The sequence below is a fragment of the Rhinolophus sinicus genome, linkage group LG10, assembly GCF_036562045.2.
Source record: "Rhinolophus sinicus isolate RSC01 linkage group LG10, ASM3656204v1, whole genome shotgun sequence".
Taxonomy (NCBI): Eukaryota; Metazoa; Chordata; class Mammalia; order Chiroptera; family Rhinolophidae; genus Rhinolophus; species Rhinolophus sinicus.
The window spans coordinates 70159793-70184725 of record NC_133759.1 but is presented as its reverse complement, the minus strand read 5'-3'; the positions used below and the strand labels follow the sequence as shown (position 1 = coordinate 70184725).

The following is a 24933-nucleotide window of genomic DNA, read 5'->3' as shown; positions in this document are numbered from 1 at the left end:
GCCTAAATCCTGACCCACAACCACCAGGTGGTGTCCCCTCCTCAACATGGACACAGCCTGAGCCCATCCACAGCCAGAAGTTTTTCTGGCCCTGTCTAACGCCACTCTCTGACCCCAGCTGCTGCTGATGCCAGCTGTCCACAGTGCTGTCCCTTGACTTTTCAGAAGAGCCCCCTCCCTCTGCTGCCCGAAGGCCTCACCTTCTCTTCCCTGCCTCACATTCCTGACCCTGTGTCTGAGCACTATCACCTCCAGCCCAGAGCCTCAGTTTCCCCCATTACTCTGGTGGGCATAGCAGCCTCCTTGCAGAAAGGGGATGTCGGGTGGGGGGATTCAGGCAGCAAATGGATCCTCTGCCTGTGCTCTGCCCAGACGGTGAGCAAGCTGGTGATCCAGGATGCCAATGTATCTGCCATGTACAAGTGCGTGGTCTTCAACAAGGTGGGCCAGGACGAGCGGCTCATCTACTTCTACGTGACCAGTGAGTGACCTGGGTGGGCCTGGCGGACGTCAGAGACCAGGTGGACACAGGAGGAGAGCAGGCCTGGGAGAGGAGGATGAGACCAGGTTGGGGCAAGGTTCCGGTGACTGTGGGACACCCAGGAGAAACATGAGAGGGATAGATTTGGAGGCCATAGCATATGGACTGGGGTGCTGGACCACCAGGATGGAGTAGCACCCTCTGCCCTCAGCCCAGGGGTGGCATCCTGCTCCCTGCAGCTCCACTCCCATCTCCTTCCCAAACCCTGGATGAGAAAAGGCAGCTCAAGGTGTGTTTTGCCCTGGGGAGAAAGTTCGTAGGTTTCGCAGATTCTCAGCCATGTTAGTGAGCTCAGAAAAGCTAAGAAGCTCACAAAAAGAAAGTCACTGGGCCCAGGGGTGTTGGGGGGCGGGGGTGTACATCTGATAGAGAGATGGAGCTAGAGAGAACACTTGAGGTAGGGGAGGAGGGAGAGGAGGCCACAGGAACCTGAGAAGGAGTGGCCAGAGGAAATTGGAGTAAGAAGGCCACTGCTGAAAGCTAATGAAACAATGAGATTGTGTCAAGGAGAGGACAGTGGTGGGGTGTGGTCAGCAGCAAGGGAGGATCGGGACTCAGGCTGCCACTGAATCTGGTGACAAGGAACTCACCGATGACTGGGCTCCTGGGAGAGGTGGGGACAGCAGCCTACTGGGGGCTTGTCCAGGAGAGAGCTACAGGGAGGCAGGCAGGAGGAGAGCCCGTGGAGCCGACTTTGGTCGGCTGGCCCTGGTGGTCAGTGAGAGGGAGAGATGGGGGTGAAGAGGTCTCCTGGTGGTGGGCCTGGCCAAGATTCACATGATGCACACCTTTGGTTGAGAGCTGAGTGAGTCCAAAGGCCCATGGGAAAGGGAGAGCAAGCACCTGGCAGGTGAAGCACAATGTCATTGGTATGATGTCACAGCGATTCCTCCTCCCACCCCAGCTATCCCTGATGGCTTCAGCATTGAATGGGAGCCATCAGAGGAGCCCCTAGAGGGCCAGGCTGTGCGCCTGAGCTGCCGGGCCGATAACTACACTTATGAGCACCTGCGTTGGTACCGCCTCAACCTGTCTACGTTGCACGATGCCCACGGGAACCCACTGCTGCTTGACTGCAAGAACGTGCACCTATTCGCCACGCCCCTGGCCGCCAGCCTGGAGGAGGCAGCGCCAGGTACACGCCACACCACACTCAGCCTGACCATCCCCCACGTGGCACCCGAGCACGAAGGAGACTATGTGTGCGAGGTGCAAGACCGTCGCAGCCATGACAAGCACTGCCACAAGAAGTACCTGTCAGTGCAGGGTGAGGCGGGCAGGGCCGGCGGGAGAGGGTGGGCAGTGCTTCCCAAGGAGCCCTCGCCCCCAGTCCATCAGTTGCCTGGGCAGTCCGACCATGAACCCGAGTCTGCACGAGTGTCCCCTTCCCACCCCACACCCAAACCCTGCCCCTTCTTTCAGCTTCGTGCAGTCTGCTCCCCCCACCCTCCACTCCGTGGAGGGCCCCTTCCCAGTGCCCTCTGGCTTTGAGCATTCCACTTAGCTCCCTCTTGACTCCTGCCCCCAGCCCTGGAAGCTCCAAGGCTCACGCAAAACTTGACTGATCTCCTGGTGAACGTGAGCGACTCCCTGGAGATGCGGTGCCCAGTGGCTGGGACACACGTGCCCAGCATCGTGTGGTACAAAGACGAGAGGCTGCTGGAGGAAGAGTCCGGTAGGGGGTGGACCTGAGAAAAGGGCGGAGTGTGGAGGCTCATGAGGCCAAGGCTCCAAGCCCATCTGAACTCCAACCTCCACCCCGCCCCCTGCAGGAATCGACCTGGCAGACTCGAACCAGAAGCTGAGCATCCAGCGCGTGCGCGAGGAGGACGCGGGGCATTACCTGTGCAGTGTGTGCAACGCCAAGGGCTGTGTCAACTCTTCTGCCAGCGTGGCTGTAGAAGGTCTGGCCTCCCTCTCGCGCCCCTGTGCCCACCTCCTGCCCTCACTTGGTGCCTTGTTGTGGCCACCTTGTGCAAGTCATGCCCACCAGAAGGGGTACTTCCCGCGGGGTGCACCCTCTCCCCCTACACGCACGCAAGCACGCACGCACGCACGCACTCACACTCGCCTTTCTGCCCACGCAGGCTCCCAGGATAAAGGCAGCATGGAGATCATAATCCTCGTGGGCACCGGGGTCATCGCGGTCTTCTTCTGGTTGCTGCTCCTCCTTATCTTCTGTAACATGAGGAGGGTGAGTGCTGCTCTCCCCAGCTCCTCATGAGGTTTCTCTTCACCCTGGCCAGCCTGTAAGATAAGGAATCTGTCCTGGCTCCCCTGGAAGCACCTTCTCCCTGGAAGTCTCCCTGACTCCTCCATGCTGGGCTCTTACGCAACCATAGGTTATTTGTCCCACTGTCCCCTCCTTGATTGAGAGCCCTGAGGAGATCCCATCTGTCCTGGGCAAAGTTTTACCCAGGCCACAGCAGCACGGCCTACGCAGTGAGCTGTCTCCACCCCCACCTCCAGCCAGCCCACGCAGACATCAAGACCGGCTACCTGTCCATTATCATGGACCCCGGGGAGGTGCCTCTGGAGGAGCAGTGTGAATACCTGTCCTATGATGCCAGCCAGTGGGAGTTCCCCCGGGAGCGGCTGCACCTCGGTGAGGCCAGCACCCAGTCTGCCCCACCCACCCTGTCCTATCTGGCAGAGGCAGTTCCAGCTGCTGTGGGGCCAGCAGGCTGGAGCCCTGAAATACATCCATTTTCAGAACTCATGCCAGAAAGTCCTGCCTGGCCCTCACCTGGCCTGACCTGACCATCTGGGAGTGAATCCCCAGAACCACAGCCAGGGCTCCCAGTTCCCAGGCCCCAGAGGTCACCATGTCCTGCTGCTCTGAGCTGGGTGGACCTACCACACCTGCTGGGAGAGGATGCAGGCCTTCCTGTCTGCCTCTCCTCTCCCTTTGCCCGCTCAGCTCTCCAGGCTCTTCCTGTTTGGCAGAGAGGCTCCTGACCTTCCTCCCCCTCCTGGGCCTTCCTTCCTGGCCCTCCACACGGGTTGCCCCTGCTGCCCATCTCTCTCCACCCTCATCTCCATGCAACTCACCTGGAACTGGCTCCCTGCCCCCACAGGGAGAGTCCTGGGCCATGGGGCCTTCGGGAAGGTGGTGGAAGCCTCTGCTTTCGGAATCAACAAGGGCAGCAGCTGTGACACTGTGGCCGTGAAAATGCTGAAAGGTCAGCAGGGTCAGCAGGGGCTGCTGTTCTGGTGAGAAGCAGTGGCTCTGGGTGGGCTGGTGATGCTGTGGTGCAAGAAGAGACACTGAGGCTCAGAGCCAGTGTTTCACCCAAGGTTCTACAGGGAGTTCATGGAAGTCAGAGCCTGGCCCGGGGCTCAGGTTTGAGTAATCCTTCCCAATTCCAACTGAAACCCCTGCCTCAGAGGGGCGGCTGGGTGGTGCTGGGGACCCTGCGCCAGCACGGGCAAGAGCGCTGACGCTGCTGTAGATAACTAAGCGCAGGTATTGGGTCCGACGCGGGGCTGGCCTGGCAGCACGTGCATCCCCTCTGTCCCCTCTAGAGGGCGCCACAGCTAGCGAGCACCGCGCTCTGATGTCCGAGCTCAAGATCCTGATCCACATCGGTAACCACCTCAACGTGGTCAACCTTCTGGGGGCGTGCACCAAGCCTAACGGTACCGAGCTCGGGCGCCCTGGGGGGAGGGAAAAGCTCTTGGGCGCACTGGTCTGCGGGGGCGAAGGGTGGGCCGACCTTGGAGAGGGCGGGGGCGGGCCGGGGCGCAGGGTGACTGGGGAGCAGCGGCGTTGCTTTGGTGTTGGTCCACCTGCGTGTCCTCGGTCACATCGCGCCCGGCTTCTGCCCTGCCCCAGGACCCCTCATGGTGATTGTGGAGTTCTGCAAGTACGGCAACCTCTCCAACTTCTTGCGCGCCAAGCGGGAGGCCTTCAGCCCCTACGCGGTAGGTGGGCACCCAGCCAGGGCCAGAGCTCTACCGTGAGCTGGCCGCCAAAGTGGGCTGGGGGGATGCCTCTGTCGTGGGCGGCGGAGCCCCCTTCGGACCTGCTTTGTGCACCCGCAGGAGAAATCCCCTGAACAACGAAGGCGCTTCCGCGCCATGGTGGAGGGCGCCAAGGCCGACAGGAGGAGGCCTGGGAGCAGCGACAGGGCCCTCTTCACACGGCTGCTGATGGGCAAGGGCGGGGCGGGGCGGGCCCCTCGGGTCCAAGAAGGTAAGAGTCTGGCTTCCCCTTGTCCAAGATGTCTGGCAGGCACCGTGATACCTTATGATCAGGGGAGTGGGATAATGCAGCCTGGCTCTCGTGGAGGGGGTTACACGGGAGAGCAAGTAATGGGTTCTGCCTTAGGAAGGGAGGACGCCTCAGGGACAGTTTTCATAGAGACTTTTGACATTTGATTTGGGCATCATTGGATAAATAAGAGTTTGCTTTGCAGACAGGGAGGGAGAGCAGACATAGCAGTTGCAAAGGTCCAGTGGTGCAGCAGTATTCACTGACCTGAAGTATTTAGTGGGTATTGCAGAGAGTGGGCGCTGAACGGTGGAGAGGGGGACCGCATGCTTGTTAGCTAATGCCAGGGGCCTCAGAGGCCCCACCAAGAGAGATGCAGCCAGGGTTGGGTGAACAAACACTTCCTTTGGGGCAGCATGGAAGATGGGGGTCATGGAGGGGAGCCCTCCCGAGCTTACCTTGCTCCTTTGTGCAGCTGAGGACCTGTGGCTGAGCCCGCTGACCATGGAAGACTTGGTCTGCTACAGCTTCCAGGTGGCCCGAGGGATGGAGTTCCTGGCCTCCCGAAAGGTGACTGCGCCAGCAGACCCTTCAGAGTGGAGAAGGGCACAGACCCACCGGCATGGTGCATGTTCCTAGCTAACCCTACAGTGATCCTGTGGTGGAGGCACAACTCTCCCACTTGGCAGAGAAGGAAACAGTCCAAAGCCTGGAAATGACTTCCCAAGATTTCCGGCTAGTCAGTGGAAGAACTGAACGTGGACTCAGTGTCTGTCCCACCTACAGCCTCCTTTGCCACAACTCCATGAGTCCGCTCTATGGAGAGTCCTGGGGGTGCACAAATCTGTGCTGGAAGGAGCAGAGCAGGGCCCCAGCATGGGTATGGCCTGAGGGGCCTGTGCTGACTGCCCCTCCACCTCCTCTGGCCCCCAGTGCATCCACAGAGACCTAGCTGCTCGGAACATTTTGCTATCTGAAAGCGACGTGGTGAAGATCTGTGACTTCGGCCTGGCCCGGGACATCTATAAGGACCCCGACTACGTGCGCAAAGGCAGCGTGAGTACAGGCTACATGCCTCCTTCCAGGAGCAGGTGGGGTGCTCACCAGCGGCAACATGGAAAGTCTGAGGGAACCCAAAATACCTGCAGGAACCCAAATACCCCCCCCCCCCCCACACACACACACACACCTGGTTGAAGTGGTGTTTGTCAGGTTTCTCCACTGTAGAGTGTTGGAATGTTCTGGTAAGAATATTCTAGTTAGGTGAATTACTGTGATAATTGCTTGGGCTTTAGGTATTGAAGTAAGATGTCAGTATAGTGCTCATTGAATGTTAAGTGTTTTTACAAATAGTATATCCAGAGCTAAGCATTAAATTTTTAAAATGTTCACGTTTTATACATTTTCAAGTTTTATATATTTAAATTTCTCTTTGGTGAAAACCTTGAAGTAGGATTGCTGAGTTATATGATTAAGTATGTTTAACTTTGTAAGAAACTGCCAAATTGTTTTCCAAAGTGACTCTATCATTTTACATTCTTACCAGTAAGATAGGAGTTTCAGAGGCTGCATGCACATTTTCCTCAATACTTGGTATTATCAGTCTTTTTAATGTTAGTCATTTTCAGTGGGTATGAGGAGTGGGGACAAGGGCTGAAGAGCAGGGAACTTGGTGCTCTGATTGGAGCTGTTCTGGCCCACGTCTTGGTTCGTTAGTGGGACACTGACTCCCATGCCTGCCCTGTGGGGGCTGCACAAGAAGAGGTGGACCCTGCATTGTGTCCATCCTGGAAATGGACCAGCCAGGTGTAGGACAGTCATAGAAAAGTCCATGGGTGCTAGGTGAAGTGTGTGTCTTGGCGCTCAGAGGCAGCCAGACAGGTACTTGAATGAGCACCCACAGTGGATTAAGGGTTTGCCCTGAAAGAGGAAGGAAGAGGACTAGAGGGAGGGAGGCAATGGCCAGGATGGGTCCAGGCTGTGACAGGACAATAGGTAGAAGACTTTTGTCTTTCACTCGAACTCACAAGATATATGGGGGAGTGTGGAGGGGAGAGGCAGGTGTGTGAGGCGTGTGGAGGGGAGGGGCAGGTGTGTGGGGCGTGTGAAGGTGAAGGTCAGGTGTTGGGGTGTGTGGAGGTGAGGGACAGGTGTGTGGGGCATGTGGAGGGGAGGGGCAGGTGTGTGGGGCGTGGTGAGGTGAGGGGCAGGTGTGTGGGGTGTGTGGAGGGGAGGAGCAGGAGTGCATCCAGAAGGCCCCTCGGTGGTTGTGAGGAAACAGGAGTGGAGGTGCTGGCGTGAAGGGAGAGGCCATGGTGCTCAGGGCTCCCAGGTGGAGGCCATCAGTGGGAGAGACGGATGATGGGGAGCACGTCAGGAGCCACAGGAGGAGGGATCAGGAGTGCCATCAAGCTTTCAGTGTGGGGACCAAGTGAGTAGATGAGGTGGGAGGAGGAGGACCTGCAGGGACCTGGATCCTCCAGAGAGAGTGCAGGGGCAGAGAGGGCCACAGGGACCCAGGCCAGCATCAGGGAAGAAGCCTCCAAGGAGGTGACAGGCACCTGGGGGTGGGACGTGGGCAAATTACAGGAGCCACCTGAAGGAGCACACAGGTAGGTGTGGCCAGCAAGCCTTCCTGGGGTGCTGGCCCCAGTGTCCTGGGGAAATTAGGACTGGAGGGCGGCTGCCTGGGGGTTCACCTCCTCCATTTCTTCCCTCCCCGAGGGGACACACTTACTTTGCCTCCTGCAGGCCCGGCTGCCCCTGAAGTGGATGGCGCCTGAGAGCATCTTTGACAAGGTGTACACCACGCAGAGCGATGTGTGGTCCTTTGGGGTGCTGCTCTGGGAGATCTTCTCCCTGGGTGAGTGCAGGGAGGGCAGGAGAGGCACAGATGCGGTTACAGGCTACAGGTTGCACTGCCAGCCCCTGTGGTGCCAGGGGCTGGGTGGCCCAGAGGTGTGCCCTGAAGCAAGCAGCCTAGGCCCTTCTGAGGCAGATGGTTCGAGAGTCTCCTTCCTACCCCCCAACACGGGACACCCTGGCGGGGTGGCATGCTCCAGCCTGTGCCAAGACAGAGCCCATGTTCACTCTGCAGGTCCCAGGCCCTCCCTCACCGCTGTGGGGGTGCTGCTCCTTCTCCAAGGGCCAGGAGCAGACCGCAGGGAGCTGGGTGCTCACTCTAGGATCCCATTTCTACAAGCCCCAAGTGGGAACCTGGGCCCCACTGGGACCAAGATGAAGCACATACGCTAGGGATGGGGCAAGGCAGTGAACAAGTGGGAAAGGGACAGTGGTCACTGTGATGAGTGCTATTGCTAAAGTGAGGAGGGTGGTAGTGTGAGCTGGAGGGGCCGGATGGGCTGGGCGTGGCCCGGCTGGTGAAGGGGTGGGATAAGCAGATGGGCCTGGGAGGACAGTGATCTGGAGGGGTGGGCAGCCAGATCCAGGGTCCCCACATGCTGGAGGTTGGCAGGCTCGGTAGGGCTGGAGTCAGGAGATGCAGGACAGGTAGCAGAGATGGCCCCGTCAGGTGGGGTGAGGACCTGGAATTTAATGGGAGCCATGCAGGGATTTGAGAGAGGGCGGGAGCTGTCTGACTCATGTTTTAAGAAGGTGGCTGCTGAAGGGCAGAGGGAGACGAAAAGGCCCTTAGGACCCTGATGATTCGGAAACCTGTTTTCACTAATATGTCTCTAACGAGTATATGTTCACGGCAAGCCTAATAGCTAGTGTTACCATCCTCTTTAAACCAAATGAAGCACTGGCACTGGGGGAGGGAGCGCCTTCCCAGGCCCTGCCAGGAGCTGTGGGACCTGCACCCTACCATGGGGCCAGCAGAGGCGATTTGGAGGCTGGGCTGAGCATCAGGTGGCTGCTCCCCTCACCCACCACCCATTCCTGCCATCAGGGGCCTCCCCGTACCCTGGAGTGCAGATCAATGAGGAGTTCTGCCAGCGGCTGAAAGAGGGCACCCGGATGAGGGCCCCAGAGCTGGCCACTCCTGCCATGTGAGTCTCTTGCTGGCCAAGCAGTCTTTGGGGGACAGGAAAGGTGGGCATTAGGAGCGGTGTGGGCATGAGAGGGTGTGTGCAGGCGCAGGAAGGAGGGAGTAGGGAGGTGTGCAGGCAGGGCTGGGGGTGGATGCCTTCAGACATATTCTCTCACTCTACCCCTCTCCTCTGCCAGGCAGGAGGGACACCAATGCCTGAGCCCTGGGGGTGGGGGCAGGTGGGCGTGAGGACAGAGGTTCGGGGCTGGGCCTGTGGGTACAGGGTGCGGCCCTCTGACCCCAGTCTAGCCACTTTCCTGCAGACGCCGCCTCATGCTGAGCTGCTGGTCCGGAGACCCCAAGGAGAGGCCTGCATTCTCAGAGCTCGTGGACATCCTGGGCAACCTGCTCCAGGGTGGGGGCCAGCAGGTAAGCCCCTCTTGGCCCTGTCCTGCTGCAGCAAGCTCTGGCCCCCACCCTGGGACCATGATTTGGATGGTCAGAGCCCATCTTGGCCCACCAGGAGCCCCCATCTCCCGACGGAAGGGTGGCATGTCCCTCCACCCCCCTCTCCACACCTCCACCTGCCCAGCCCTGCCTTCACCTTGTGTGTCTGTCCCGATTGGGACATGCTGCCCAGCCTCAAGGGCTGGGGATGGGCACTTGGCATCCAGTGCTGCCTCAAGAAGAGGGCAAGAAGAGCTGGCGCTGGTTCCTGAGGCTGCAGAGTAGGGGCCTTGGGGAAGGTGCTCCTGCCTGCCGCCTCCTCTGGGGCCCTCAGAGCCCAGAACTTCTCAGGTCAGGAACCTCAGCAGTCTCCAGTGCCAGGGCGCTGAAGTGACAGCCTCTGATCCTGGCCGCCTCTCCCATTCCTGCCACCAGGGGGAGGAGGAGGACTGCTTGGCGCCCTGCAGCTCAAGCTTGGAGGAGGGCAGCTTCCTGCAGGCGTCCACCATGGCCCTCCACGTCCCCGAGGTCGATGCCCCCAAGGAGAGCAGCACACGGAGCCTGCACAGCCTGGCCGCCAGGTCAGCGGCCCTCCCTGGGTCCAGGGGTTCCCCGAGGCAGGCAAGGAGAAAACAGTTATTCTCGTCAGTCATCAAGAAGAAAGCAAACTGCAAAGACTTAAGAGAACACTGTTCACCAACTCAAAGAGTCAATGATCTTAGAGGGCAGTGCTGGTGTTGGTGACGCTCTCCTGGGCAGGCTTAGGGAGCTGCAGGGCCACATGGCCTTGTGGATTTGCTTCTCACTGTGCCTTCTGGCTCCTTCTCTCTGCCCTCCAGCATCCTTGCACCCCCTCCCAGACTCTCCAGTTTTGAAAGAGTGCCCATCTGGGGTACAGTGCCCAGGCCATCTCCACATTGCAGGGAAAGAAAAAGGCGGGGGTATGAGTCCCAAGGGACCCTGGGAGCAGGGCAAGCCATCCACTCACCGGAATCCAGGATTGAGAACGTAGCTGCATCAGAGGTCTCTTGTGATGGCTGTTTACACTCCACATTCCGCTGGTGTCACTGAGAGGAAGGCACTGAGACACCTGCCCATTTGCCCCAATGCAGAACAGGGCCAGGCCTGGGGACAGGAATGGCCAACTGGCTCTTGCCAGGCTCTTTCCACCAACCCTTCAACATGCACGTACATATATGTGTGTGCACACACACACAACACATGTATGTACATATATATGTATACACACAGTACACATGTACACACATTGTGTACATGCACACACATGCACAGCACATAAATACACACACGCACATACACACACACGAAAATGTACACATACACATGTGTGCATACACACAACACACATGCACGCACATACACACATACACACAGCGGACACATACATGCATATATGCATATATATACACATGCACACACATACACACATACAGACATGCACACGTGCATACACATAGCACCCACATACACACACAGATGCACATATGCACATATACATACACATACACACATACACATTTACTCACGCACACACATACATATACACACATACTACACATGCACACACACATGCACGTATACACACATAAATACACATACACACACATACACACACGCGCGCATGCACGCACACAGGCCTGGAGGTAGAACTGCCTGCCTTGCACAGGGCCACCCATCCTAGGGCAAAGTCCTCACCGGTCTCTCTCCTTACCCGGCTGGGTGCACTCCCTTCCCTTCTGCACCCTCCCTAGCAGGAGAGGAGAAATAGCTCAGTGAGGGGTTGCTAAGTGTGGGGCCACCCGGGGAGGAACCTGGAGCAGCACTCCAGCCCCAGACTTGGGGGCCTTCCCAAGAGGGTGCGGGAGTTGAGGGGAAAGGTGGCTAGAGCTTTCAGGAGGGCTGCTGGGGTGGGTTTCTTCAGCACCCTCTGTTTTCCTCCACAGATATTACAATTGTGTGTCCTTTCCCGGGTATCTGGCCAGAGAGACCCAGGGTTCCTCCAGGATGAAAACATTCGAAGAATTTCCCATGACTGCAACGACCTACAAGGCCTCTGGGGTAAGTGGGAAGGGTTGTGCACCCCAGATCGTGGTCTCTGGGCTCTGCCTGCAGGCAGGCGCATGTCAGGAACTGCTGAGGCAAGCAGCAGAAATCAGGTCAGAAAAGAGGGTTGACTGTCCCTTGAAATGTCCCGGTTGTACCTCAGTATATGATGCCAGAGTCTCTTAACAGCTTTGGCTGTGTCCTCCTTACTCATCAGTCCCAGCCCTCTCTCCCAGCAGGGTAGAAACCCCAATGACAAGACGGCTCCTCCTTCCAGATGGCTCTTGTAGGGTCACCCTTTGGTGGCCACCAAGCCTCATGGCCAGAGGAAAGGGGACAGTGTCACTGGAGGAGGATGCTGGGATACAGGGCACAGGAAAACCACCTGTGTCCTCAGATGCAGTCAAGGGCAGTGCAGCTTTCACAGCTCCGTGTGGCTGGAGCCAGGCTGTCCATTTGGTAAAAGCACAGGCTGAGCCTTGAGTTCCAATAGACACAGCCAGGATCCCCCAGTCCCAGCCTCCCTCACAGGGGCCTGCTCAGTGAGCACTGGCCTGGGACGACTGGGCTAGAGCCACACACACCCCGCTCACGTCCCCAGGGACCCTCAGCTCTGAGAAGCATGCAGTTGTCCTCCATGTAATTCAGAATGAAAACCACGCCAAGTCACACATGATTGAAGGGTGACAAGGCCCTCTAAACCTGGGACGTGTCTGCATGAGGATCATTTTCCTACACAAGGAGCTGCCAGAGTCCTTCGACACTTTCCCTGTCCCTTGGGGGGTGCCTGCTCTGCCTGTTCCCTGAGCACATGCACAGCCGCCTTGTAGGCCCCCCAGTGTGCCTGCCTCCTGAGCATGGGCCAGGTGCAGCCCCCAGGCCTCAGTTTCTCCCTCTGTGCCAGGGCATGTGACCCTCACCTGCATGCTCCAGTGAGGGAACAGATGCCCATTTCCTGCTCACTTCCCACAGGACAGGTGTCAGGTCGGCAGCAGTGCAGGCCCACGTGGCCCCATTCTGCCTGGGGGCAGCTGCCTGCAGCCTGGCCTCGTGGGGCCCACAGCCTTGTCTTATTCTCTCCACACAGGATAACCAGACAGACAGTGGAATGGTGCTGGCCTCTGAGGAGTTTGAGCGGCTGGAGAGCAGGCACAGACAAGAAGGCGGGCTCAGGTAGGGCTTCCGAGCTTTCCCCCTGCGAGGGGCCTGGGGAGATAGGCTAGGCCTGCGCGTGCCTGTCACTCTCTTACTTGGAACTTTTCATGGCTCCCTATTGCTTTTTCCTGTGTTCAAGGCAAGCCACTCTGGAACTCCAGGCCTTTGGCTACCAGCCTTCCCAAAGGAGCCACTTGCTCCATCACCTCCGTGACCCAGCACACCTGGTTCTGGTCCCCATACCTCCCTTCCATTTGACAGATACTCAGACACCACCTGTTCGTAAAGTATGATTGACCATGTGGAGTGCACATACACAACCCTCCCCCAGCCAGGGAGGGCCACCACCATCCCCAGGGCCCCCAGAACTTAGCCCAGTGGTCTCAGGAGCCAGACAGATCACATGACCTGGAGCTGGCTAGTGTCATGTGATAAGAATACAGTTACAGAGAAATCTTCACTCGTGTGCCTATACAGTGGGTGACCTGGATCAGTGACCACCATTGGCCCAAGAAAATAGTCACCCCCCAAAAAAAACCATGAATATTTAAACTATAGATAGTTAAATATCTACTGATTCACTTTATTAATTGACTTGCACATAATTGTTTAAATGACAGGACCTACAATATTGTATGAAACAGGGCTCTTTCCTGCTTTCTTCAGACCGCTCTCTTCCACCGTTGACATCTGCATCTTTGCCAGGAGCCCCTTTTTGAGTCGCCTGACACAGTTGCCCAAAGCCAATCTTGCTTGGCTTCTGCCTATGCTGTTTTGGAATCAATTTATATGTCATCACTGAACATTTTGCCCTAAACAACAAGTATTTATTTGTGTCACATAAGGATAATTGATGTCTTTTCTCACCTCTCTGGTAGGTGTATTTATGACCTTTCCAACTTAACCAATGTCAACCGATGGTGGTTGGCACCAATTCAACACCAACAGGAATCCCCAATTTGGGATGCAGTGAAGAGAAGGAAATTTTATTCCTTGAGTGCAAATAGCTCAATTGTGATACAGCACAGCTGCAGAAGAGTGGGGCTGTGAGGCAGCTCAATATTGTTGCAGCTCAATTACAATACAGTGTTGCGGTGGTACAGCATGGCTGGCGACCTCGGGCATGAGGCAGAAGGGTGCGAAGCCCCTTTCCAGCTAGTCCACTCTGCTCTGCTCCACTCTGTTCGGTTCCACTCCAGTCAGTCAAGCCAGGACAGCTCTACTCCACTCTGGTCCACTGAGACAGCTCTGATGTTCAGCCCCAGCCAGGGAACCACAGTCTGCAGTCTTTAGTGGAAAGGGAAAGTGTGGTCATTGAGCCAGAGGGGAGCTGACTTACACAGAGAGAAGTCCCTGTCCTTGGTCCCTTATTGGGGACTCCAAATCCTCACAGATTGATTGGTCCAGAAAACACTGTCCTGATCAGTCAAAATTGAGCCTCTCTGATTGGTTGGTGAGTGAAAATACTTATGAGGATATAGCTGCACAGCTCTAATTGGACAGGGAAAGCCTGTCCTTTTGGTTAAAATAGGATTTCAGGAAATCCTTTGGAAGGGCTGGCTCAGGTGGCAGGAACACACAGCAGGCAGGCTTCTCCCTGCAGTGCAGCTTGTGTGAGAGGCCCTTGTTTAGCAATGGCTGCTAGGCTCTGTTTATAAATTTGAGCCCAGTTAGCCACTAGAAACCCTTCTCAACAGGTACATTTATCCTTGGGGTCAACACCAATTATCGGTTGTTTTCCCAGCAGCCTATAAAGGGTGAGTTTGCATGACTGTGAACACTGGCATTTGTGGGGCCATATGCCCAGGCCGTGTGAGGCTTGGGCATCCTCTTTTGTTTTTGTTGATTATCAGGTGGCCTCTATTAGTGACCTGTTTCTGGAAAATTAATGCTACTTGCATTGACAGAAATAGTTTTTGGCTGATGTTTCTTTACCAAACAATATTTTATCTTTCAAAAAAAGTACCGTGTTTCCCCGAAAATAAGACCTAGCCAGACCATCAGCTCTAATGCATGTTTTGGAGCAAAAATTAATATAGGACCTGGTCTTATTTTACTATAATATAAGACCAGGTCTAATAATATAATATAATATAATATAATATAATATAATATAATACCAGTCTTATATTAATTTTTGCTCCAAAAGACACATTAGGCTGATGGTCTGGCTAGGTCTTATTTTTAGGGAAACATGGTAATTCAGTAACAGGGTAAGCCAGGGGATGATAACTACTTAAATTCAAATCTCCACACAGCTTCCTAAAAATAACACATGGAATAAGGCCTCTCAGAGCCTGTGCCTGTGACTCACCAGGAGAGAGACTCCGGTTTATGTGTGAGGATGGAACTCAGCACCAGGAGCAGCAGAGCCAAACCTGAGCCATGGCGGGAGGAGAGTCCGATGGGAACTGCCCCGGGAGGGGGGCTGTGACGAGGTCCTTAGCATAGTGGCTCCAGACCGGGGAGCTTATGAGAGGCTGAGACCTGGTGGGAAAAGCAGGGCTCCCGGGGCCAGTCTGGGGCACAGGGGCCACCATCTTGGGAAGGCATTGCTTCTGAAGGGTAGTGAGCAGGAAGGCAGTATAACCTCAGATGCTTGCTGGTGAAGGAAGAAGAAAGTTGCAGGTGATGAGAATCCTACGAAGCAAGATCTTACCAAGACCAGAAGACAGACACATACCCAGGGAGCTGATCATTACAAAAACTTCTCACAGCAATGGCAACATTCTGTGCACGAGGTCTTTTGGAAACACATATGATGAGCCACAAATAGGTCACTTGTGGTCACTTGTCAGGTGCATTCACTTGGCATATGGAACGTTCTCCAAATAAGTGCAAGCACAGAACGTGCCTCAGAGGGGTCTGAGGGGTGAGGAAAGAAGGAGAGTGTTTATCTTCCCAGTCCTTTCCTGTCTGCTGTTAACCACTGGTCAGCATTCACCCCATGGGGAGTTAACTTGTCCTCACCTCCAGGTTGCTCAACGGGCCCTTTCAGTGGCCACTCAGGATGCCAGATCCCATATCCTGCAGTGTGCCATTTCATCTATGTCTGTAGGTGAAAGAAAGGTCTGGAATCCCTGGGCTTGTGGCAGGTCAGCATGGCACCAGCACTCCCAGCTAAGTGACTGGCTGGTCCTCGGTGGCGATACGATACGATATGGCACATAAATGGAGCCTTTGGAAAGGACACAGTTGAAGGGATTCAAGTTGACACCAAAGACGTGGGTCTGATACGCTCTCCTTAGTGAAGAAAGCTAGGAAGCCGCCGCAGATCCCTAGTCCCTTACAGAGGGTCACCAGCTATTTCTGGTCTGGGAAGTCCTGACATGAATAATTATGAGCAGAAAAAATATAAGCATGATCCATACAGAGAACAAAAGAGAAAATTAAGATGACAACTTTTCGGTGGATGTAAAGACTCAAAACAATGAAGCAGAGAAAAACTGATACAACACGAGTTAAACATATAATTAGACACGCAGCTGCACCTTGAATCAGAAATTCAAAAATTTAGAATAGAAATGGACAGTGTGAAGATATCAAATGGAAACTGACTAAATTCAGGAAAGAAGTTGAAATATGAAGACCAGGGTACCTAAGAAAAAATAAATGTGATCAGACTTACAATGGAGGCAGAAAATGGGGATCAAGAGTCAATAGAAATAAATAAAGAGATAAAAAATACAAAAAAGAAAGTGATACAGAAGTTGAGTAGAAAAGGTCCACTATGTATTAGGTTGGTGCAAAAGTAGTGGCAGTTTTTGCAATTATTTTTAACCTTTTAAACTGCAATTACTTTTGCACGAACCTAATATAAAATTCCGTGTTTCCTCGAAAATAAGACCTAGCTGGACCATTAGCTCTAATGCGTCTTTTGGAGCAAAAATTAACATAAGACCCAGTATTATATTATATTATAAAGACCCGGTCTTATATTATAGTAAAATAAGACGAGGTCTTATATTAATTTTTGCTCCAAAAGACCCATTAGAGCTAACGGGCATGCTAGGTCTTAATTTCGGGGAAATACGGTTGGAGTCTCTGAGGAAGAAAATGCTGACAGTGGAATATAACTGATCTTTTAAACTTGTAATTCAAGATAACTCCTAAATAAAAGAAGACCTGAGTCTACATCTGAGAAAACTGGCCCAGACACTAAACTTTGAGATGTATCTTAGTCAAACTATTAGACTTTAAAGATAAACATTCTGGGAATTCAGGCAGAAAGATCAACTCACAAAGGAAAAAAGGGGGGGGGTCAGATTGGCAAAAACAAAAGCAATGAAGCCACATTTTCAAAGCACTGAAAGAACGAGTGCTGAGGAGGGAGCATCGTAAGGCCCTCAGAGGGGGTGACGGCTGGAATTCAGGGCCTGCGAGGCCAGGGTGAGAACTTCATGCCGAGACTGATGGGAGGCCATGGGGGGCGGTTGGGAGGAGGAGGACATCTTCTAACTTTAAGGATCTCTGAGGAGTGGGCTGGAGGGAGGGGGCTGTGCTGGGAGGAGATGCACAGAGCATGATGGTGGCTGCTTGCTCCAGACAGGGCAGGACATGGAGACGGGCAGGGCTCCATTTCTAGTTAGGACGGACAGGACTTCCGGATGGATTGGACATGAGGGATGAGGGGAAAGGAGGAAGTAAGGATGACAGCCAGGTGTGTGAACCAGAGTCAGTGCTGGTGTCATTTACGGAGATGGCAAGACTGGGCGAGAAGCAGGTTTGGGGGCATGAAGTTGGATGTTTTCCATTGTCCCACACCCAGGCTTGGGACAGAGAAAATTCCAGTGTTTGCCAACAATCACATCAACCTGGTTTGCTATTTAAGTGGAGTCTGTGTGTTGCTGTTGGCTTTGCACTCAGGTGTGTCCTTGATGATTCCAATCAGACCTGCCCCAGGTCCTGTCCCTCCTTTCCTCACGTCCAACTGACGTCACATTCTCTGTCTCAGCAGCTGTAAAGGACCCAGCTGGAATGTGGACGTGACCAGGGTGCATGCTGACCCCCAGGGGCAGCAGCGACGGCCTGACTGGGGCGCCCAGGGAGGCCAGGTGTTCTACAACAGCGAGTACGGGGAACTGGCCGGACCACGTGGGGAGGGCGACTGCACCCCATCGGCCCGAGCGCCCTTCTTTGAAGACAACAGCTACTAGGGAGGCCCAGGGAGGGCCCACAGGGCCCTGGCCTCCCACAGTTGGGGGGCTGTGCCTGGCAGGGTGAGCAGAGGTCTGAAGGCCCAGGCTGGGAACTCATCTCCTTTGGTTCAGCTGGGAGGTGTTTCCTCATTCCTTTCTACACCCTTCCAAGCTACGCAGAGCAAAACCCAGGTTCCAGGGCTCCCTGGACACTGTCACCACACCTGCCCAGGGCCACCCACGGACCCCCAGGACCCTTCTCCTTTCAGATCACATTCCATTTAGTTCCATGTGTACAGAGCCCACGCTGGGCCAGGCACTCCCACAGGAATGTCCCTCTGGCCTGCGCTCACCATGGTGGGTGGTGGCGGGACCCGTTTCTTAACAGTCACATGTGATCGAGGTGGATCCAGACCTGAGCTGCAGCCTCCCAGCCCCTTCCCCAAACACTGTCCCTTCCACGCAGTCCTTCCTTCCCTTAGAGAGGCCTTCACTTGCCTCTCCAGGGCTGAAGAGAATGTGCCATATCCCTGTCTCAAAGTACAAATGAGGGATGGAAGGGGGGTGGGGGAGTCCTTCCCTGAGCCCAGCCAAATAGCCATCTAGGGGCAGTGGTCCCTGCAGCGCTGCCAGTGACAACTGCCTTCCCCTGACTGTGAGAACGCTTCTACAGATGTTTTTCATTAGAACTTCAGAGACTGTTTGAGCTGCTGTGAATTTACTTTTCAGAACTTCAGTCTGGAGGGAGCCCAGGGAAGGTCTTTCTGAATCTAAGCGATTCTTGCCCCTGACCTGTAGTTGGTGCCATCAGAGCAGATGCAGACTTGGCCCCAGCCCCTTTGCCTGGCCTGGAATTGGAAGGAGCAGCTGACGGTCTAGAGCAACCCCATTTGAGAGACTCCTGGTTCTTCCCTCTGGGGCTTGGGTCTGCCACCCAAGGCACATCCCACACTGTGAACGTCCTTATGAGGGGTGAACACCATGGATTCCACCCAGGAAGGCTTCAGGGTGGGCCCAGAAGACCCACCCAGCATTGCTCCATGTCGTGAGGCAGAGGCCATTCTCGTGGCCTCAGGGGGACCCATCTTCTGCCCTCTGATGTGAGATCGGTGAGCTGGCATTTCAAGCCTCTGCCCTCACAGGAGAGCAGCCCAGAACGCTCTGGAGATTGAAGCCAGTCTGCTCAGCACCCCCCATCCCAGCTCACACTGCCCAGCCACCCCCACCCCGGCAGGAGAAAGACCCTCTTCCCGGTTAGCAGCACAGAGATTGACACCCCACCCCCACCCCACGAGACGCTTGCAGGACAGGCGGCCGTGCAGCGAGCAGGGGCTTGCCCACAGACACACCCCCCCCCTTGTGTATTGTCCTTGAGTTTATGTCCAGTGCACCTGTGACTGATCCTCGCTGTCCCCAGGACCTGCTCCTTTGGAGTCACCTGACTGTGAGACTTGGGTCTCAGGTTTGCTGGTGGAGGGGTCCAGAGGCTGTTAGAGGAGCCACGCGCGTGATGGAGGCACCGGGCCTGGCCTCCACGCCTCTGCCCCGGTGCGCACCAGTTGTCTGTCACCTGCCGTTCTGTCACATCTGCACACATAGAAATGTACTGGGAAGGAAACCTAAAGAAAGCCCTTGTAAACATGTACTCCGAAAAGATCTAAAATATTTAACAGGATAATAATAAATTTGATGCCAGTCTTTGAGTTACAATGAATGGGTTCTCACTTAAGTCCCAGCTCTCTGCAAACATTTGATTTCACCTTCCTCCTGCCCGATCATCAGCCCCACGCGGCCACTGGACAACCGGCCAAACAAAGGGTGTGAGAGGCCACCGAGCCTGAACTCCCTCCCCCCAAAGCCACCAGCAGAGGACGCTGGATGCTAGGGAAGCACCAGGACACCAGGAAGTGCCCAGCTCTGTGATGGTGCTCCCCTAATGTTTATGTCAAAAGTGACATGGTACTTTGTCACCTCCTACTAAAGCCAAATGCTGCCCTAGGCTCTCAGCATCGGTGGCCCATAGGCCTGGGAGCACAGCCCAGGCTGGGTCCCTGCTGCCAGCTCCCCACGTCTCCTTTCATGAAGCAGGTGCCTGCGATCACTCGGGTTGCCCAGAGGGGTGCAGTGCATGTCCAGGGTCACCTCACTGGTGGAGCATGCTCCTGGACGCCGAGATTGAGGTCTGAGCTGGGACCCCAGGGAGATGAACTCCAGCCAGCAGAGTGTGGCAGGGACCTCCACAGCCCTGCCCAGTAATGTCTGTGTGACGTCCCTTCACAAGCGAGCAGTTGGTGCAGTGGTAGCTGTAGATTGGGGTATGACACTGGCCGTCTGGGTGCAGCCTTAGCAGGCTTCTCAGGAAGGGCTGCCTCAGCAGCAGCCCCAAAGGCTCAGGAGGGAAAGCCAGAGATGACCCCTGGATCAGGCATGTGGAGGCCAGACAGGACTGTCAGCACAGGCCTATGGGCACGTCACCCAGGGGAGCAGACAGAGCCAAGGGAGCTCAGGCGCCAGAGGCCACCTTTGGGCCAGGCCCTGTACCTGCCCCATCCAGGGCCTCAAGCCTGCTGGGTGCCTGCACCCCATCACCCCTTGGCTGTTCAAGTCTCGTTTTCAACTCAAGTGGGAAGAGCCCCTCCCGACAAAGGCAGTTGGTAATGATGGGTTTGTTGTTGCTACTTCTATAATAAATCTAAACGTGAAAGAAAAGAACCCCCCCTCCTGTTGGGTTTGGACATTTTAACTCTACAATATTATTGGTTGAATTTAGCCACTTTCCCTGGATGAATGCCTCAACCCAGGTGTTGGCCATCCCCACAGAGCTCTCAGGCCAGAGTCCCTGCTGGAAGGAGGGCCATGGGCAGACCTCTGCGCAAGAGGAAGATGGGCGGCAAAGTCCCTGCTCAGGAGGAAGGAGGGAGCTGAAAGAAGGGTCAGGACATGAGGAAAGGTTGGCGGGGGCCCCTCCTGTAGGGCCTAGAAGCCCAAAAGTAGGAGTTGGATTTTTACTTTAAGGTCAGAGGGAAGTTTGGGGGAAGGGGTGATGTGCTGCAACTTACATTTGTGCCCTGAGAAGCATGCATCGTGAAGGAGCAGAGGAGGGCCAGCTGGGGCCCAGGTGGGGAGGGGAGCGGTAGAGGACAGAGGAGGGCAGAGGAGACACGGAAGAGGACGAGGAGTTGGTGTTAGCTGGTCCTTATCCATATTGGATACACAGAAAAAACCCTTTTCCTAACAGTCCCACAAGAGCAGTCCTCCTGCACAAGCACTGGCCTCCTCCGCCCCCCAGGCCACTCCTCTCCAGCAGGTCCAGGCCGACTCTTGAGGCCGACTGCTCACTCAGCCAGTAATCGGGCATAGAGTGTCCAAGGTGCAGGCGGTGCCCACAGGGACCTGCCCCAGCAGGTGTCCACATGTAGGTGCAGAGAGAGGACCGCAGCCTTGCCGAGAGGGACATCTGCCCTGGGGACGACTGAGCTGCCAGGCAGACAGCCTGAGCCAGCCTAGGCTCTGGGGACTGCTCAGGGCTAAGAGTGGAGGATGTGGCACCTGACGCTGGGTGACCCTGGGACAGGCACTGCCCCTAAGGGCCTCATTTTCCCATCTGTGACTTGCCACCTTGCAGAGCTTTGGTGATGAGATAACAGTTGAAATGCTCCTAAGAGTGACCACACCGAGGAGGCAGCCCTGCCCCCACCAAGTCATGTCCTTCAAAAGCAACATTAAAAGTCAACTGGGAAAGACACTGTCTGCAGTGGCATCCAACCCCGATCCCTCCCCTGCATTGACTCACCCATCTACCATCCCCCATATACCCATCACTTCATCCATCTATCATCCATCCATCCATCCATCCATCCATCCATCCATCCATTTCTCTATCCACAGACACCCCTGTTGGGGATCACAGAGAGATCTTTTGGGGCTGCAGCCATTGAGAATGGCGACAGAGGTATTCTCAGCTAATGTGGGGCTTTCAGTGAGGATAACAGGCAGGGAAGATGGGAAGCCTGTTTTTAGAAGTGATGTTAGCAGGAGAAAACAAATCTCCTGTATGAGATATCCCTCGTATGGGAGTTCTGGATCAGGAGCACCCGCTTCATTAGTGCAGGAGCAATTGTCTGCAGCCATCTCTGCAGGGCGAGTGAGCTCCTGTCCTGGACCTCAGTGCTCACCGCTCATCCTTGCAGAGCCAGCATTTGCAGGGGGAGACAGACACCCCTGTACTTTCTAACTAGAGCCAGAGGTGACAAAGGTTGCCATAAAGCAGACGTGGGGGCTGGATATACTATAGGGGTGATGACAGGGGCCAAGGGAGAAATGCAGCAAGGCCGGGAAGCAGTGAGGGGCTCAGAAAACCATGGGAGAGCATCATGAAGGTGCACTTGGCCAGATGGCTGAAGCTCCCAGGGTGACGTCTCTGCACTGCTCTGAGACGCTGCCAGAGTCCATCTGAGCTGGGTTTTGTGCAGCTGAGCAGCTAGGCAGGTATCTCTGTTAAGACGCAGCTCCCCCTCCCTAGAAAAGAGGGCCTGGCCCCCTTGGGCACAACCAGGTATCATGGTCATCCATGGCCTCTGAGAAACAGGAGTAACAGAAGGCATTGCTATTAAACCCTTGGGTTTTAAGTGTTCAATCAGCTTTGAGGAGGCCTCACTTTGGGGTGGCAGTGAGTACGTCTCTGGTAGTGGTGCCCTGTTCTTGAGTCTGGGCTGGGACATCCCCTGGGGTCTCATCCAACCCCCTTCCCTCCCCTGACAGGTGGCTGAGCCCTGGTGCACAGAGGCAGCACAGGGTGCCGGCCAGTGAGGGGTCTTCCAGGCCTCAGGGGCACCAGGCCTGGGAAGAGGCCCGGGGAAGCATGTAGACCCACCTAGAACTGGCCAGGGGACATTAGTAGGTCACTGCTGCTCTCCGAGGTATGTTTCTTCTGGCTGAGAGAGTGACACTGTCCATGCCCTCAATCCCATTCCATTTAGGGAACCACCTGGCCTCACGGTCAGTCCATCAGTGGTGAGGCCCCACTCTAGCCCTAAAGTGGCTTGATGAAGAGCAGGCCAGGGCCAGGGCCAGAGCAGAAGGGTGACTGGACTCACCTGCCAGCTGACACCCGGAAACTGGACCTAATTATATAGGACATGACTTGGCCACAGCTGCTGTGCTCAGCACAGCCACTCAGAGCAGTGGGACCCTGTGAAAACACATGGGAGGCCCCTGAGGACAGCAGCTTGGCTCCCTGAGCCAGAATCAGTGTCTGAGGTTTGCTGGCTGCCAGTTTATAACCCCAGGGAAGTCTCCTCTCTGAAACAACAAAACAACAACAACAACAGAATTTCCGTCTTTGCGTAATTTAAGGCATGCAGTCCAGCTTTCCCATCACTTTTACCCAGAGCCCACACAGCAAAAGCCATGTGGATGGCAGCTGACCCTGCCCACCCTCCCACCCTCCCAGGGACAGGAAAGGGATAAAAGGAAGTGCTCAATGGGGCCAGATCAATATTGACCCAAGGGAAGATACCCACAGAGGAAGGAACAGGACCGGCTGGTGCCGCTGCCCAGAGCCTCAGGGCCTAGAGGACTGAGTTATGAGGAAGAGGAAGGATCTGGGGTGGGTGCTGGCAGAGATCATGGTGTGACCCCTGGGCAGGACACTGGCTACGCACCTGGCAGGTGAGTCCAGTCACCCTTCGGCTCTGGCCCTGGCCCTGGCCTGCTCTTCCTCAAGCCACTTTAGGGCTCCAATGGGATGGCCTCATCTCAGCTCCCAGAAGAGTCCTAGACGTGCCCACCTGTTCTCCTGGTGACCACTCATGGCAGGAGAGGGAGGGGTCTTCTACTGGCTGGTGTGTGGTCCTGGCCTAGAAGGACTCCACTGTGACGGCGGCCGTGACGGCCAGGGGGTGTCTCAGACCAGGTTATTAGGGGGCCCCAGGAAGCTGGGGACCCCCTCAGGGCTGCCCACCTGTGCCTACCTCCATGGCACCAGATCTGCAAGTGCCCCAGCTGCATAGATCGGAATAGGAGCAGTTTATACTTGAGCAACACCACAGACACATCCTAGAGCATAAGATTGTCATGCTGCCCAGGGCTGGCCAAACCAGCCCCCAAACTTCAGTAACCACGGGGAGACTACACGACAGTGCGTTACCGTAGAAAGCTAGCAAAAGATGGGCACTGAGAATCCCCCGAGAGAACACTGGTGATGCTCAGTAACCAAGACAACAGCCCAGAATGGGGACTCCTGCTGTGCACAAGGCGGCCCAGGGCGGCCCCGCCCTCACTGAGGCCCACAGTCTGCTGCAGGCCACTTAGTGGGTTCTCAGACAGGACTCGGAAGCACAGGCACTGGTCTGGCCAAAAGGAAAGAGAGGTTAAGGGAGCCCCCGAAACCTCAGGGGTGGGGTGCCGTGTGTGGCGGCTCCAGCCAGACCCAGAGGGGCTGCTGGCCTTGCTGCCTGTGTCGCTGCGGGGGACAATGGCCAGACACCCTGTACAGGTGTTTGTTGGAGTCAGAGCCATGAGGGAGGCCCAGGCAGAGGCCGCTGCCAGGTGCCCCTTGGCTTCTGGCCACAGCACCCCACCTGAGCGCCTGGTTGCCAGGCCTGGTGAGCTTTGTGGTCCTTGCACAGCTCAGATTCGGAATTTGGCCCATGCCCTGTGGCCACCAAAGTTCTTGTCTATGTTCAGCACTTTATTCCCGAAAGAGCAGGCCAGGTGCCAATGTTTGCTTTGGCCCAAAGGACGTCCTGCAAACATTGCCCAGGACAGGCTGACCGTGTCATCTATAGGAGGGGCACCTCAGTGTCACCCTAGCTCTTTCCCAGCAGGAAGTGGGTCTACAGGAGTGGCTCAGGGAAGCCCAGGTGGATGCTGATGGCCACTGCCCATCCCTGCATCCTCTCCCTGTGCCAGCTGGGCTCTGACAGCATTCTGGGCACCTCAGCTGGTCTGTCATGGAAGGAGGCCATGCAGAACTTGGGGGTTTGGTGGGCTTAGAACCCCACAGCTATCTATGTCCTAAATCCTGAATCTTGAAATGTTACCTTATGTGGAAAAAGAATCTTGGCAGATATGATGAAGTTAATTATCTAAGATGACGAGATTATGTCCTGCAATACCCAGCGAGCTCTGCACACAAGCACATGTAATGTGAGAGGGAGGCTGAGCGATTTCAGACAGAAGAGGCCATGTGACCACGGAGGCAAACTGGAGTGATGCGGCCACAAGTCAAGGAATGCCAGCAGCCAGCAGAAGCTGGGAGAGGCCACAGAGCCCGTGGAGGGAGCCCAACCCTGACAACACCTCGATTTCAGCCCAGTGATAAGGGACCTTTGGCCTCCAGAACCGTGAGTGAATAAATGTGTGTTGTTTTCAGTCACCAAGT

At 55.5% G+C, this 24933-nt stretch overlaps 1 protein-coding gene across 8 annotated transcripts in view; it reads left to right on the top strand.

Moving 5' to 3' along the window:
* FLT4 (fms related receptor tyrosine kinase 4) overlaps nucleotides 1–19263 on the top strand; it is a 41770-nt gene extending 22507 nt beyond the window's left edge. For 5 of the 8 annotated variants that reach the window (XM_019716989.2, XM_074313363.1, XM_074313357.1 and 2 more), the window contains exons 12-30: nucleotides 373–481; nucleotides 1446–1808; nucleotides 2070–2216; nucleotides 2314–2445; nucleotides 2629–2735; nucleotides 3011–3146; nucleotides 3619–3723; nucleotides 4067–4180; nucleotides 4377–4465; nucleotides 4586–4736; nucleotides 5230–5324; nucleotides 5688–5810; nucleotides 7506–7617; nucleotides 8665–8764; nucleotides 9069–9174; nucleotides 9628–9773; nucleotides 11157–11271; nucleotides 12344–12429; nucleotides 17366–19263. In XM_019716989.2, coding sequence (XP_019572548.2) covers nucleotides 373–481; nucleotides 1446–1808; nucleotides 2070–2216; nucleotides 2314–2445; nucleotides 2629–2735; nucleotides 3011–3146; nucleotides 3619–3723; nucleotides 4067–4180; nucleotides 4377–4465; nucleotides 4586–4736; nucleotides 5230–5324; nucleotides 5688–5810; nucleotides 7506–7617; nucleotides 8665–8764; nucleotides 9069–9174; nucleotides 9628–9773; nucleotides 11157–11271; nucleotides 12344–12429; nucleotides 17366–17567 — 2538 coding nt within the window. In that variant the 3' untranslated portion in view covers nucleotides 17568–19263. The remainder of the gene's footprint in view (nucleotides 1–372; nucleotides 482–1445; nucleotides 1809–2069; nucleotides 2217–2313; nucleotides 2446–2628; nucleotides 2736–3010; nucleotides 3147–3618; nucleotides 3724–4066; nucleotides 4181–4376; nucleotides 4466–4585; nucleotides 4737–5229; nucleotides 5325–5687; nucleotides 5811–7505; nucleotides 7618–8664; nucleotides 8765–9068; nucleotides 9175–9627; nucleotides 9774–11156; nucleotides 11272–12343; nucleotides 12430–17365) is intronic. The other 3 variants (XM_074313359.1, XM_074313362.1, XM_074313364.1) reach the window with 2 other exon arrangements.
* Nucleotides 19264–24933: the final 5670 nt, after the last annotated feature.